The following is a 16,595-nucleotide window of genomic DNA, read 5'->3' on the forward strand; positions in this document are numbered from 1 at the left end:
AACCTAGTCCTATATCAGTCCTGAAGGTGGGTCGGGAGAGAAGATGGCGCCTGGCAGACATGTTTTGGAGCTTAGGGGACGTACTACCTAACCACCACCAGCCTCCCCTTTTTTTGAGGGAAGTTTTGGTTTAGAAAAGGCCTGTGCCCGTCTCGTCCGCTGCATCCAGGATGAGGGGAGAGGAGCGAAGGCAGAACGTGCAGTGGAGGCACAGAGCATGTGTGTTTAGGCACGTAGCTACTCCCCCACACACACCGAGCGCACCGCTCCCCGGCAGGCCGCGGTGAATCACCGAGTGGCTCACGCGGGGAAGAGGCTGAACCGTTCTGACGGCTAGAGAAATCAGCAAGTCGAACAAGTAGATTATTATTTTATTTTTTTTAAATCTTTTTCTCCGCCTGATTTTCTATGCTTTTCTCCCCATCCCAATTTAGTCGTTATGCCAATTCCCCCCCTCCCCTACCTGGTCGTTGTGCGCATGTTCCCCCTACTGGTCGGTACAAGGGAACCCTGAAGTCTACCACATGCTTCCTCCGACACATGTGGAGACAGCCAGCCGCTCTCTTTTCACCTGACAGCGCGGACTCTCATTGGTGAAGTGTAAAGCGTGGGAGGTCACGCTGCCTTCACCACTTCCTGCCTTTCGCTGAGCAGGCGCCCTGACCTGACCTGTAGGCGTCACTGTTAGGGCTGGGCGATATGGCCAAAAACGTTATTGTGATAAAATTATTAAATTATTTTCATATCACTCGATATCGATAATTATCGTCGATATAATTTCTGTCAAGTTTAATTAACTTCTTATGCCCGGCGCCGATGGACGGGCTATTAATAGACTCACTTGTTTTGCTGCTGCGAATTTGCAGCCTTGTTTACTACTAGAGTCCTACCTCTCTACCCAGAGGTGCACCGCAGGTCTCCTTCGCTGTCGCCATCTCCTTCACTGATTGGTTGTTAGTGCGTGTGCTCATATCCAAGCTTGGAAAATCGATATATTGAAACTTTGCGACCACGTTTCATGTTTATTTTGAGGAAATAATGTATCGCGATAGTTATCGTTATCGTTTTATCGCCCAGCCCTAGTCACTGTCCACAACGCCAGATGCCCACCCTCGACTTCCCTCCCGCTAACTCAGCCAAACGAGTTAGTATGACGATCGGCCCAAGCCGCAGGCAATGCTGACTCCGGGAGTCGAGACCGCAGCCTCTTGCATTGGTGACGAGCGCAATCTCCGCTACGCCACCCGACCGCCTGACAAGTAGATTTTCCAGCCGGTAAAAAGCGGCGGCAGCACCCGTCGTCTCAACGTGACACCGTGGCACGCACCACCGCCTTGGATTTCACTAACAATTTAGCATATATATATATATATATATCTTATTGTTTTTTGTTTTGTTTTGTTTGTTCTTTGTACTGTGTGTATATACATCATCCGTAGCTGCCAAGGGCACTGCGCTGCATGGATTGAGAGGGGAAGAAGGATGCATGCGTGAGGCAGCGGCGGCCTCTCTGCAGGCCCACTGATTCGTAGCGGGGGGGGGGGGGGGGCAAATTACACCCTGATTATTCCTCCATGTTTTAATTGGCTTGTGGGGAGGGGGGGGGGGCGTTGGAGGGTATGTGTCAGGAGGGGTGATGAAGGATGAGCGTGTGACATTCTGCATTATTCAAGCAGCCAGGCGGCGGCTGTGGGGAGTGCACCGCCGGGGAGGGGAGAGGAAGAGGAAGAGGAAGAGAGCTCTGTGGTGAAGGAGCAGTGTAAAGAGAGTCTCCGCTCATTTATTTATCCACTTCTCATTTGCTGCGGAGAGAGAGAGAGAGAGGGGGGGGGGGGGGTGGGGGCTATAAAGTCTGAATGACCAATGAGGCTGAATAATTATATTCATCAATTTGGTAAGCCGAAGCCTTTAACGAATGTGAATAATTATAACCATAAATCATGCGAGCGGCGCGAGTCTTCGCAAATATGCAGACGGTTTAAGTGGCCCTCCGTAGTGTTTTCAAACGGGGAAATAAAGGCTTTGTCCTTTCGACCTGTAACACGGGGGGGCAGAGACGCGCTCCGTCCAATCAGAAGTCTTCACGACCCCCGCCCCTCCCGCGACGGCGGCCTCGTAAATGTCCCAAAACACGTGGGATTTAAGTGGCACGATCATGAGGGGATGAGAAAAACCCTGTCGCAAAGTAGTTGACACAGTGGGATTGTCTTCCAGCGTCGTTTCACGGACTGGTGGTTACTGTTATTACCAGCCAGTGATGTCAGTATTAAAGCCTGCATCGGTATCGCTGGGTGTGTATTTAAAGTCTTTTTTTTATAGCGGCCGTTATCCTCGGAGAAACTACATGAGTATTATTATAATGATGGGTGAACTCTGCCGGGCACCATCATCACTGTGCTCAGTGGCTGGAGGGGTGCAGGCTGGAGGGGTGCAGGCCTTGGTGGGGTGCAGGCTGGAGGGGTGCAGGCTGGAGGGGTGCAGGCCTTGGAGGGGTGCAGGCTGGAGGGGTGCAGGCTGGAGGGGTGCAGGCTGGAGGGGTGCAGGCCTTGGTGGGGTGCAGGCTGGAGGGGTGCAGGCCTTGGTGGGGTGCAGGCTGGAGGGGTGCAGGCCTTGGTGGGGTGCAGGCTGGAGGGGTGCAGGCCTTGGTGGGGTGCAGGCTGGAGGGGTGCAGGCTGGAGGGGTGCAGGCCTTGGTGGGGTGCAGGCTGGAGGGGTGCAGGCTGGAGGGGTGCAGGCTGGAGGGGTGCAGGCCTTGGAGGGGTGCAGGCTGGAGGGGTGCAGGCTGGAGGGGTGCAGGCCTTGGTGGGGTGCAGGCTGGAGGGGTGCAGGCTGGAGGGGTGCAGGCCTTGGTGGGGTGCAGGCTGGAGGGGTGCAGGCTGGAGGGGTGCAGGCCTTGGAGGGGTGCAGGCTGGAGGGGTGCAGGCCTTGGTGTGGTGCCACTCTTCAGGGGTGCGGGGGGGGGGCTGGGGGTCTCTTGGCACCATCTGTAGTTTGGCGAGGCCTGGTCTTGTGTTTACTGTCATTTCTCTCGTCCTGGGCGCACTTTGTGAAAACGTGTCAATAATTCAGATGGTTCGATGCCCGTTTCATTGTGAGCAGGATGAGTCGTTGCACGGAACGAGAGACCGAAGTCTCTGGCGGAGAGGGGGGGGGGGGGGCGTGGAATGGACATTTTCCGTCCTCCTGTTGGTTTTGGGTTTGCCTCTTTTAATCGACTTAAAAGAGATTTCCAACTCGCTGTCACTCTGTGTTTAGAGACGCACTTTCAAGCTGGTTACGAACTGTTAGCAAAACAGTGTTTTATAACCTGTCGCTGAGGAATGGTCAGTGATCGCATTTTAATGTGCGGTTTGACTTCATGAATCTGGCTATAAATGTGAATGACGTCGCCTTGCTTAAGTGCCTCGTCTAACCCCCCCCCCCCTCTCTCTCTCCTCTGCTATGTTGTGTTTCCAGGACCTGTCGGGCTCCATCGATGACCTGCCCACAGGCACGGAGGCGGCCATCAGCTCCGCGGTCAGCGCCTCGGGCTCCACCAGCAGCCAGGGCGAGCAGAGCAACCCGGCCCAGTCGCCCTTCTCCCCCCACGTGTCCCCACGCCTCCCCGGCCTGCGCAGCGGCCCGTCGCCCTCCCCCGTTGGCTCCCCCGCGGGCTCCAGCCACTCGCGCTCCGGGCCCATCTCCCCCGCCAGCATCCCAGGTACGATCCACGCGCACGCCGGGGTGACAGTGGCTCTAGGTAGAGCCATTGTCTCAGATTCCCGGTTCGATTCCCGGGCAGCGTGTCGATGTGTCCTTGAGCAAGACACTTGACCCCTAATTGCTCCCGATGAGCAGGTTGGCACCTTGCATGGTTGCTTTCGCCGTCGGTGTGTGGATGTGTAGAGTGTGAGTAGGGCTGGGCGATATGGCCTAAATATGATATCACGATATTTTCTGACCTTTCGGCGATACACGATACGCATCACGATGTTTTTCTTTTTTTCCCCAAACAATTCATTATGAGGCTTACCAAGACAGTATTTGAGTTTGCAAGCTAACATTAAAGACAAAATAAAATACCCATGCATTTAGCATTTTTATATTATATATTAGATTTAGATTATTGGATTATTAGATTATATATTGCATATATTTAGCAATGAGATATTATATGATTTAGATATGAAATATGATGAATTGAAAATGGGGGACCCTGATGGAAACAAGACGAAAGTCTTTCTCAGGTCTGCATCCTCTTAACAATTGTATGTATTGAGCTGTACTGTACTGTACTCATTCTGCAATCTGTTAATACATTTTTCAATCAATCAATCAATCATGAATTGAAAATGGGGGACCCTGATGTAAACAAGACGAAAGTCTTTCTCTGGTCTGCATCCTCCAGTCCACTGTTGACTGTTGTTGTATTGAGCTGTACTGTATTGTACCTATGCTGCAATCTGTTAATAATGTTTATATTCATTCAGTCGGCAAACAGAATCATTTTGATTGACAGTCGCGTCTGCCAATTACGTCACATCGCTTGCACCCGCCCTGCTGTTCTTAGCACCAATCGGCAAGCGTCATTCGGCAAGCGTCATTTTTTACTTCCGCCATTGGAGAGCTCAATGAAAACAACAATGGCAGCGGTAGCTCGCCGCGGCCGACGTTTAGCTTTGAGCTCTGCAGAATGACTAAACGACTGGAGGCATAATGATTTTACTGCAACGGATGTTATAATAAAAGCCTTTCCATACATCTGTCTGATTGAAAACGTTATTAACAGACCGCAGAATGGGCACAACTGAGTCAGCACGGGCTGAGATATGAACGGCTAATGCTTGCTATATCTAGGTCGACCTCGGTCGTTGCTATGTAAATACGCTGATGTTATTGAAAGTGTAACTATATAACGTCAATGCCACAAAACGAATGCCTTTGTTATCATAAGTAGTAACTTTTGATGCAGTAGTGTGTGTGGGGCGGCGCTGTTCAAAAGTGTCAACGTGTGGACCAGATTGACGCAACACAAGCCTCTTGGGCAAAACATCACGATATCCACGATACGTTTAAAAAGTGTATCGTTAATGAACTGTACCCGATATTTATATAATATCGTCATATCGCCCAGCCCTAAGTGTGAGGAACAAATTGTAAAGCGCTTTGGATAAAAGCACTATATAAATGCAGCCATTTACCATTTAACCGCTTGGAATCAAGGCGGCACCTTCCGGTAGGCTGGGGGTTTGTTGGTCCGTTAACGTACCTCCTTCCTGTCCTCCTGATGCAGACGACCAGCGATGTGCCGATACTGGTGTCTGATATCTGGGCCGATACCAGGCTAAGATAGGGTTTCCGTATCCGGACAATTTCCCCCTGATAATCAAACCAGATGCCGTTGACCATATTCACAATGAGCCCGTATATAACATGGCAAAGATCTAAGCAAAGCCACTTGATTTCCTGCATTTCTTTTACAAAATCGAAATATGTCAGATCTCTACTGGAGAAAAAGGATGATATCTCAACTTTTATCTCAAATTTGTATCCAGTGACCTCAAACTAGTGGTCTAAGTCTATACTGTCCAGTGACCTCAAACTAGTGGTCCAAGTCTATACTGTTCAGTGACCTCAAACTAGTGGTCTAAGTCTATACTGTTCAGTGACCTCAAACTAGTGGTCTAAGTCTATACTGTCCAGTGACCTCAAACTAGTGGTCTAAGTCTATACTGTTCAGTGACCTCAAACTAGTGGTCTAAGTCTATACTGTCCAGTGACCTCAAACTAGTGGTCTAAGTCTATACTGTCCAGTGACCTCAAACTAGTGGTCTAAGTCTATACTGTTCAGTGACCTCAAACTAGTGGTCTAAGTCTATACTGTTCAGTGACCTCAAACTAGTGGTCTAAGTCTATACTGTCCAGTGACCTCAAACTAGTGGTCTAAGTCTATACTGTCCAGTGACCTCAAACTAGTGGTCCAAGTCTATACTGTCCAGTGACCTCAAACTAGTGGTCCAAGTCTATACCGTTCAGTAAAAGCAATGGATGGGATCGTTCCCTGACGTATGGGACGATGCTTAAAAGTGTAGCAATTGGTATCGGCACTGAAAAAGGGCAGCATTGGGCGCGTCCCCAACCACAACAGAGTGAGTCCGTGTCCTAGGAAACGACGGCTTCCCCTAATCATGGAAAAACTCACATCCCCGCATTGAATTTCCCGGTCCCAAGTACTGTATGAATGTGATCCACATGCCCTCACTGCACACACACACACACACACACACACACTCACACACACACACACACACACACACACACACAGACACACACAGACACGCACACACAGGAAGGACAGACGGGGAGCCGGTTCACTGTGTTCCAAGCAGCGTTAGGGTTGGGTACCGTTCACATTTGAACCGATACTGGTACCAGTACCAGTTCCTGGAATTCGGTATCGGTATCCAGCGGTACCGTTTTTTCAGTACTTACTTTGTTAAGCCTTAAGGTCCCCCTATAGGGGGATCCTGCTTTTCTTTATCATAAATCGATCAATATAGACCGTATTAGATCCCCAATTATCATATCATGGGGTATCATTGGAAAGCCACACTCATTGGCTACAACCCTGTGCAAGGATTTTCGAGATCGCCAAATGATTGACGGAGCTAGATCCCCGGGAGTCGGGGGTGGTAATGTGTACTTTTGCGTACTTTGGGGCACGCCTCACATATCGGCATGTAACTCGAGAACCGCTGAACGGATTTTGTCACCTGAAAGGGCAATCGACAGGCAACAAATAGGGCTTTAATACTATCTATATATTGTATTAAAAGAAATGCACACCCGAGCCACTAGAGGTCGGCAAAGAATCGTCCACATGTGGGCCCTTGGATGTTAAGAGGTCAATGTTTTAAAAAAAAATTTGTAGCCAAGAGTAAAGACCATAACCCTATCAAAAACAGTAGTCAAAGTGTATATTTTCATTTTTACCGATGTTTTATACGATTTATCGGAAAATGCTAATTATCGTAAAAACCGCAAGGAAATGACTAAATCCAGATTCAACCCTGCCATTGGAAAGAGGAGCATTTTCCCTATCCATAGATGTATGATTTGGCCATAATAAGGTCAAGTTCAAGGTCAAATATGAATTTTATAATTGAAAATCGATTATCATTAATTACTGTATCTACAAATCCTTCTGTTTAATCATCTTCCCGCAGTTCATTTGCTTAGCATTTTTGTACACATGATCTCAATAAGGTGGTGAATGAGCTCAGTGAGCATTTTCTCCTACCCGTATACATTTTTGATCAAAGATGCAAAAATCATAAATCATAATTTATATTCTCCTTTGTTTCATCACAATTTACTCAAGCCTAGTAACAGACACAATATTTTTGACACTGGAAATACATACCCCCAGGTCCCTAGATGTTCCTAGATACCAAGAACATGCAAATTGACCTTGCAGAAGTGGAGCAATCTTCCATTTACTTAGGCATGTACCTTTAGGTGAGATACGGCTTACAGCTTATCAGGTTAACTCTCTGTAATAACAAATTTTTTTAATTTCAGTTGTAAAAAAACGTTTTAAAATGTCTCAATTTCGGGCGGCTACGTGGCGTAGTGGGCAAGGCGCTCGCCACGAATGCGGAGACGCTGGGCTCGCCTGTTCGAGCCCAGCGCTCCACATTGCTTTCAGTTTAGCTGGTCGTTCATACTAATACACATTGGCCGTATTAGGGTGTGGGAAACTGATGGGTGGGGATCGGGCGTTGTGGACAGCGACTCCTACAGGTCGGTTGGTGCGCCTGCGCAGTAGAATCAGGAAGTGTCCCACGCGTTACTCCTCGCCACTGAGAGATCGAGCCGCGCAGGTGAAAAGATGCGACTGCTGTTACCTCAAGTACCGGAGGGGACTTGTGCTATGTATGACTTAGTCCACATTGCAGCCGGCTTGTGGGAGGCAAGAAACAGCGTTCGTGACAGGGGAGGGTAGAATTGGATGATACGAAATTGGGATGGGAGAAAATATAGAAAATGGGAGAAAAAGTGGATAAAAAAAAAAAATCTCAATTTCAACATTGTTATTTATTTAGAAAATGTTGTTATTTATTGTTGTAACACACCACACAAAATAAATCGCATGATCATGTATTATGTTTTTAAATGTTTAAATATCAACATTATCTCGCCATCCAAAGACCCAAGAGACGGCACAGTAATATCTATATTTGTGGAAAAGGCTCCCTCTTGTCTAGTAATATTACTAAACATGTAAAGGTACCTGACATTTGGTACCGATTGGTCTAGCATGAATCTGTACCCAACCCTAGGCAGCGTACAACAGCCGCAGTAGGTCGGGGGGCCAGCTCACTGTATTCCAGGCAGCAGCGTACAGACGCAGTAGGTCGGGGCTGCATGTCATGCCTGTAGGGATGGGTAGCGAATCCGGTACTTTTGATCCACTTCTTCTCCTTATTTTTCTATTTTTCTCCCATCCCAATTTCGCCTCGCCAATTCTCCCTTCAATTCTCCCCTCCCCTGTCTCGAACGTTGCTAGACTATGCCTCCCACTGGTCGGCTGCAGTGAGGACGAAGCCTTGCATCACGTGTCCCCTCCGGTACACAAGGAGGCAGCCGTCGCATCTTTTCACCTGCACAGCGCAATCTCTCAGTGGCGAGGAGTAACGCGTGGGAGGCTCACGCTGCTACTTCCTGATTCTGCTGTACAGGCGCATCAACCGACCTGTAGGAGTCGCCGTCCACAACGTCCAATCCCCACCCACCAGCTTCCCCACCCCCTAACACTGCCAATTGTGTTAGTATGAACGACCAGCCAAGCTGGTAGCAACGCAGAGAGCTGGGCTCGAACCCAGCGTATCCTGCGTTAGTGGCGAGCGCCTTGCCCACTGCGCCACTTAGCCGCCCTCGAATCCGGTACTTTTAAGGGTATCGATCGAATCACGCCGGTACTACCGAGTACCGATTCACGTGAGATCCACCGGTGCCACATTTCGGTAATAATGTAATCCTTGTTTATACGCTCGCTGCAATATTATATATATTAACAAATTGTTCTAAATAAATAATAATGATAATAAATTATTTTTAAGTTTGGACACATTCTTTACAACTGAGGTAGGTAGATTACATTTTTAGAGACTAAATGTGAATGGTACCCAGCCCTAGTCGGTCCTGGTTCAGCTGTGGAGAGAAGGAGGGGGGGAAGAAGGCCCTTTGTCTCATTATAGACGGTGCCCTGTGAACTTGTTTTAAGTTGGAGCCATGTATAGCAGTTGGTCACAGTGGGGGGGGCGAGGGGGGGGGGGGGGGGGGGGCGTTCTGTTCCTTAAAGCAAGGCAGCTGGGTCAAGGGAGGAGTACTCTGGGTTCGGCTCCAAAACAAAGGCCCCAGTCATTAAAATAGTTTCTAAAACTATGTTGGCAGAGTTAACTTTTAACACAATTACTCTCCCACTGTGTACTGTGTTGTTGGCCTTCTCTGTTTGACATCGGGGCTGAGGGAGTAGTAATAAAAAAATTATATATATAGTTACTTCATATATATTATATATATATATATATTCTCATCATTTATTCGTCTAAAGCCACAGGACTTTCCCATCTCTTGCTGCTCCTGGTGGTGATAACGAGGCCAGCAGGAGACCATTTACCCATGATGTGCACTCGGCTCCCTCTCAAGCCTACTGGGAGGACCACCAGCCATTAGCCCTGCGCTGTATTGCCAGAATCCCCATAACTGACCTTTTGATCTCCACAGCATCGCCATGGACACCACAACACACACACACACACACACACACACACACACACACACACACACACACACACACATACACATTACATACATAAAACACACACACACAACCGCTTTGCTTCGCTCCCAGGCCTCATTATAGGGAGCGAACTCTGGAGCTCCCAGGGAGGAGGTGTTTAGCTAGGCATGCAGCTCACATGGCCCACCGTCTGTCTGTCTGTCTGTCTGTCTGTCTGTCTGTCTGTCTGTCTCTCTGTCTCTCTGTCTCTCTGTCTCTCTGTCTGGCTGTCTCTCTCTGTCTGGCTGTCTCTCTCTGTCTGTCTGTCTCTCTATCTCTCTGTCTCTGTCTGTCTCTCCCTCTGTCTGTCTGCCTGCCTGCCTGCCTGCCTGCCTGTGACCTCTCTGTAACGGTTGCTCCTGTCGCCTCTCTCTCCGTCTCCTCAGGGACCCAGATGGCCCCCCAGACGCCTGGGAGCGTGTCGGACGTGGGCTCTCACTCCACCCTGAGTCAGTCGCCTATGTCTCAGAGAGAGGAGCGAGGTGAGACTCTCATGGCCGCTCCACTCACCGTCACCCTCAGGAGGACTGCCCCCCAATAAAGACACCTGTAGTCCACGAATAGGATTTGTATCCACTGTTTAATAGACAAATCTAGAAATATAGTATACATTATCCACTTAAAGGACCTGTCCATACCGGTCTAATTCTGACTTCTCGCCATTACCTGAGATTGCCTGTCTTCAGTAAACATTGTTTACTGATGTTAATATTTGTTGTTGTTTACTGAGTAAGGTGATGTTGAGAAGGGATGGAAAGTACTCCAGGAAAAGACACATGTAGACTTTATATAAAAATAGGGAAACAATGTCCAGGCACGCACCGGCAGTGCGTGCCTGGACATTGTTTCCCTATTTTTATGTATGATATCAGAGGTTACAGCACCCAGTGTCAAGTCTAGTGAGGTGAGCGCGTTCTACAACTTTTTTCACCGATCTACTTTAGCCACACTGGAAGCCTCTGCATGGCGTTTGTTATTATCTACTGGGTGCTTCTGGCTGTTGTGCCTATCTGAATGGATTGTAGAGTAATACAGTTAACGTTGGCGAAAATAAACGATAGCAACGAGGGCAAAGGTGCAGGGAAGCTGCTAAGACATTTCTCAGTCATTTATTGGAAAAACCAACAAAATACAACATGTGGAGGGGATCTTTAAAAATGAAAAATGCTTTTCATTGTACTAAAGGTTTTCAGAGGAACAATGTTTTCAAACTTTATTATCTAAAGGCGGTAAGTTAGAGTGTTGCGTTCATTCATAGATAAAGACAGTAGAGGTTGAGTACTTTCTTATATAAACATGGTAAGTTAGAGTGTTGCGTTCATTCATAGATAAAGACAGTAGAGGTTGAGTACTTTCTTATATAAACATGGTAAGTTGGAGTGTTGCGTTCATTCATAGATAAAGACAGTAGAGGTTGAGTACTTTCTTATGATATATATTGCATTATATTCACACTCCCAAGTGATTTGGATTGACTTTACAACTGCAAATACAGGGGCTGCCCAAAACACCTCAAAGCGGGAGTTATATGGTTCATTATCCTTCTGCAAGTGAAAGCAGTCATGCAGAAGAACCACTTTAAATCCAGCGCTCATTAAAGGCCGAAGCATTTTCGTGAATGTTGGGCCATAACGACCGATTATTCGACTAATCAGCTTAAGAGGGCGGGGGTGGAAATTGGCCAATTTCAAGTTCAACATTTAGCAAAGTCAGTGAAGTCGGGACAATTTTAAAATGTCAAGCACATTCTTTTCCGCTCAGCTTCCACCCGCACTCGGACGGAAGCGCTAGTCTCTCCCCTGTGATGTATAGTAATGACCTGCCTCTGATGTGTGTCTGAGTGAGTCAGTAGACCCCTCTCTCTGGGGCGTTTTCCATGGAGTCATTAGTGGAACGGATCTCCACCAGACCAGGCTCCACTCCGATGCCACAGGGAGCCTGTCAGCACTGGGCCGGACCTTAAGCCCTCAACGGCAGAGCAGCCGCGGTGTGACGCTTTCTCTCTCGCGCCTGTTAGCCAGTAACAGCGCTCGCTCAAGTCCTCTGTGACCTCATACCGTGTCTGTCGGCATATTTTCTGTGGGCCCGTAAGTCCGCCTCGCCGCTCGCTCCCGTCCAGCACTAGGTGGACATTGGCGTTGTGACTTAACATTCAAGAATAACACCACGTGAGCCAGCTGGACAGGGGCTGTTTTTATCCCCCTGTGAAGGGGGCCATTGTTACCAGAGGTGCTGGTACAGAAGTATTAATTAAATGGACTGTTGTATTAATTGAAGTACCGCGCCAGAGCCGTTGAGTACCTTGTCCTTTTGGCTACACTGAGCTGAGTGTGTATTGAAGCTGAGGAGCTGCATTGAAGTGCTCTTATCTCTTGCCCTTCAATTACAGTCTGATAATAAGTCCACATTTCAATTCATGGTGTCATATGTTATGTGTTTCAGGTTAAATGTTGTTAGGGATCATATCTGTGGTGCTTTTCATTAGACGAGGCCAAAATCAATTCCTGCCCCAGAACTAGACCCGTTGCTAGTAAATGAGCCTTGGAAATATAAATGTCTACTTTAGAATTTACACCCACTGGCCTCTTTACCAGGAGATTCTTCCATTGTGTGTTTGTTTGTATCCTCAGGGTTCCCACCTGCCATGCAGAGGAACGCCCCAGGCCCACAGTATGGCCCCCAGCAGTCGGGGCCCCCTATGTCTCCTCACCAATCTCCAGGGGGCCCCATGCACCAGGGCTCCTATCAGCAGCAGGGGGGCTCCTCCTATGGCCCTCAGGCCAGCCAGTACGGACCCCAAGGTAACCCCCTCTGCCAGGCCTGGAAAGCCTCTTCACCTCGGTGTACCACTACGCCGGAATTATTTTTACTGTATCAATGTGGGGTATATTCACATGCCTTCTTGGAGGATTTGATTTGTAAATGGAAAAATACGCTTTTTGGAACTTTCTTTAAAACGTTGTAAATCAGAATATAGGTCTGTTTTATACCCCCAAACATTACGAATACAAACGAACCAGTACAGCCAATAATAAATAATAATAATACATTGTATTTATAAAGCGCTTTTCAAAACCCAAAGACGCTGACAATGAGCAAAACAAATGAACAAAGAAACAAGAAAAGAAAAAAAACAGGATGAATAAACCAACTCGCGTTTGACCTGTTTAGTTGGTCCTCGTATCAAGAGCTCTGCCAGTCAACCAGAGAAGGGAATGTTCAGTCACTTCTGGTGGCAGGGGGCGGAGCTTCCCATCTGTTGGATCACGGATTGGTTACAGGATCTCTGCTGCTGCTGCTGCTCCATAGTTTCTGGGAGTTTTTATACGGCTGAGACTTTAGCCTGGAGTTTCTGTTAATGGAGCCGTGCTGTGCGCCAATGGGATAAAAGACTTAGAGGCACAGATTCATCAATCTCTACTGTTGTTTCAGCTGAGGATGAAAACCAACCCAAGAGAGAGAGGGAGGGAGAGAGAGAGCGAGGGAGAGAGAGAGAGAGAGAGAGAGAGGGAGGGAGAGAGAGAGGGAGGGAGGGAGAGAGAGAGCGATGGAGAGAGAGAGATGAGAGTTTGCCTGCGCTGTGCCCTCACACAAACGCGCTCAAACACGCATGCTCATCTGGAGCAAGGCTTCAAATGCATTGGGTTGTTATGGTAATCCATCTTGTGTGCCTTAGCGTGCCTTTTTGATGAATGCTAGGCTGCGTGAACGTGTGTACACTCTGTGTGTTTTCTTAGCTTTCTCCACCCCTCCCTGGCTGCTGTACCAGGCTGATTAATAGTGCCTGCTGCCCCGCTGATCCACGGCTGGGATGGAGGCTTGGCAGGGGCACACAGACATCCAGAGTGGTACCACAGCTGTACCCTGCTCTGGATGTGAGGAGGGGGGGGGGGGGGGGGGGGCTGATTCTAGGTCCACTTCCTTTTTTTATTTTTCCATCAAGGTGCAAGCTGCTGTTTGCCTTTTACTAGTAGGTGAGTGTTTGAGTTGAAAGGGTAGCTGAGAGAGGGTTGTGAGTCTGGTGTCGGATGCTGGCGTCCCAGGAGGGCTCTGGGATTATCGTGGTTCAGGGTCGGGGCTGAACAGAGGGCTCGACGGTGCACGAGAATTTCCATATAATTGGCAAGCGCTCCAGAACCGCGGCCTAGACAAGCTAGCTCTCTCTCTCTCTCTGTCTCTGTAACAAGAGAGCTTGTTAACATGAGGGGGACCCAGAATAACTCTTGGAAGGGAGAAAATAGCTGCTCTATCCCTAACACCACGGCTATTTCATGTATTTTTGGACATCAGAAGTGTGTGCGTGTGTGCGTGTGTGTGTGTGTGTGTGTGTGTGTGTGTGTGTGTGTGTGTGTGTGTGTGTGTGTGTGTGTGTGTGTGTGTGTGTGTGTGTGTGTGTGTGTGTGTGTGTGTGTGTGTGTGTGTGTGTGTTAACTCCCTGAAGTTGTGAAATATGCAACAGGGAGAGAGAAGCGGGCTTGGCTGGAGGCTCCCTGGGGGAGAGGTAGTGGTGGAACATGAAGCAACACTGTGTGAGTTCACATCTCTCAGCAGCTGCTGTGGCCAGACAGAGGGGGAATCACAAATCCTAATTGTGCATAAAAGTGGTTGGCTGGCAAAGCTCTCGCAATTCTGCTACGGAGAACATCCTCTGGGGAAGGACGCGGGATGAGAGAGGGGAAGATCCTCTTCACGACAACGCCGTCCTGTTGGCCCTGACGTTGTGGTTCAGGCAGCTGCTCAGGGCCCCTGCGTTGTCTTTCCACTTGGTTTGGTACAGAACCACCTCTGCCATTAGTTACAGAACCACCTCTATTAACTAGTGGTGTTGTTTGGTCTTCCCACCAGTCAGGACAACCGAGACCCGCCCAATTTTTGCTTTTGTCGACTAAAAAGTTAAAACACGCTTCAATCAATATCCGATATGAAGAAGGCAGAAGAATCTTTTCTTTTTTTATATAATGTATTTATTTATTTATTTTATTAAAAAAATAACATTTGTACTGTCTTTTACTAGTATGCACTCTGTTACTAAGGAATCTGCCTATATTATACCTACCTAGTACCTACTATGATAATATGTCTATACTACAGAGTTGCTTTGGATAAAAGCGCCCGCTAAATGATTAAATGTAAAAAATGATGTAAAATGTCTTCTAGGGTACGTAGGTTATGTTAGCGATGCTGTTGACGACTCCCATCTGATCCTCAGTCTCACTCTCTCTCCCTGGTCTCCCCGCTGCAGGTAACTACCCCCGGCCGGCAAACTACGGAGGAGCTCCCAGTGCCAACTACAGCGGCCCAGGCCCCGGCATGGCCAACAGTCTGGGCATGAACGCCAGCAGTCCCATGCACGGCCAGGGTCCCGGGCAGCCCTCGGGGTCTATGCCCGCCGGCGGGGCTTGGGACCGGGGACGGTGCGGGCGTCAGTACCCTGGCGCCGCCAACAACATAGCGCCAACCTCCCCTAGTATGCCACAGCCCGCCGGCCAGGCATGGGGCCGCCCAACGCCAACCGCAAGAACCCCCATGAATCGGGCCCCAGTGCCATGCAAGGTGCCAACGCCTCCCCTCAGGCCAGGTGAGTGCCTTTTTGATTAGAGAACTGGCGCTGCTGTTCCTGCGTTCAGGTTCACCCATCATTTTCAAATCATTATCATCCCTCCACACACGCATGCATGTTCATCCCAAAGGTCTTGTGTGTTTTTATCATCCGGCATCTTTCCTCGTGAGTTTAGATCGAATCAGAATGTATTACTTCTCTGCATTCCCCTACTCCAGGCCTCCCTACGCGCGCTCCCCCGCCTACCCGAGCCAGTCTTGGCCCGGGGTGCGCCCTGCCCTATCTCCTACCCCCCACCCCCATCCTCACCCTCCTCCTCCTGCTCCTCCTCCTGCTCCTCCTCCTCCCCCCCACCACCATCCTCACCCTCCTCCTCCTCCCCCCCACCACCATCCTCCTGCTCCTGCTCCTCCTCCTCCTCCCCCCCACCACCATCCTCACCCTCCTCCTCCTCCCCCCCACCACCATCCTCACCTCCTCCTCCTGCTCCTCCTCCTCCTCCCCCCCCCACCACCATCCTCACCCTCCTCCTCCTCCTCCCCCCCACCACATCCTCCTCCTCCTGCTCTCCTCCCCCCCCCCCCCCCCCCCCACCACCAGCAGCAGGTCAGCAGCTCTCAGGGCCATCCTATGAGCCAGCAGTACGGGTAGGTCTCCGTGCTGCTGCCTGTGTAACATACCAGTCCACCGGCGCGTCCACTAACTCCCAAGATGCTACGCAACAGCTGCAGAAGTACTGACCAACGCACTACGGGCTGTTCTACTAACCGGGTCACATTCCTTCTCCTCTCACTTTTACTCACCAACGCACTACGGGCTGTTCTACTAACCGGGTCACATTCCTTCTCCTCTCACTGTTACTCACCAACGCACTACGGGCTGTTCTACTAACCGGGGCACATTCCTTCTTCTCTGTAAATAAGAGATGCAGTGTGTTTATATATTTATTTATTTTTAAGTGCTGAAATAATCTCTTAAGTCATTGACTGCCACGCTGTTTTCCCATCTCCACTCAATGGCGCCAGCGTTATTGACCATTTTAGCGATGTTTGCGGACCCATCGTGTGTTCTGTATTATAGCTATGGAGACAATAGTTTGACAGGCATTGTTCATAGTTCAACACTGACTCATTTCTACATACTGTAGTTTGTGCGCTATTCCCTGCTAAACATCGCCCCTTTCCAAAATAATCCAGTCTTTTTTCATAGATTG

At 49.0% G+C, this 16,595-nt stretch overlaps 1 protein-coding gene across 1 annotated transcript in view; it reads left to right on the plus strand.

Annotated features, from left to right (window-relative positions):
- arid1b (AT-rich interactive domain 1B) overlaps window positions 1-16,595 on the plus strand; it is a 122,496-nt gene that overhangs the window by 73,253 nt on the left and 32,648 nt on the right. The window contains 7 exon segments of the mRNA XM_084314256.1: window positions 3,456-3,699; window positions 10,209-10,304; window positions 12,453-12,623; window positions 15,065-15,307; window positions 15,310-15,400; window positions 15,601-15,703; window positions 15,983-16,029. Of these exon segments, the coding sequence (XP_084170382.1) occupies window positions 3,456-3,699; window positions 10,209-10,304; window positions 12,453-12,623; window positions 15,065-15,307; window positions 15,310-15,400; window positions 15,601-15,703; window positions 15,983-16,029 (995 nt within the window).

Source organism: Notolepis coatsorum (genome assembly GCF_963971535.1).
Source record: "Notolepis coatsorum genome assembly, chromosome: 5".
Taxonomy (NCBI): domain Eukaryota; kingdom Metazoa; phylum Chordata; class Actinopteri; order Aulopiformes; family Paralepididae; genus Notolepis; species Notolepis coatsorum.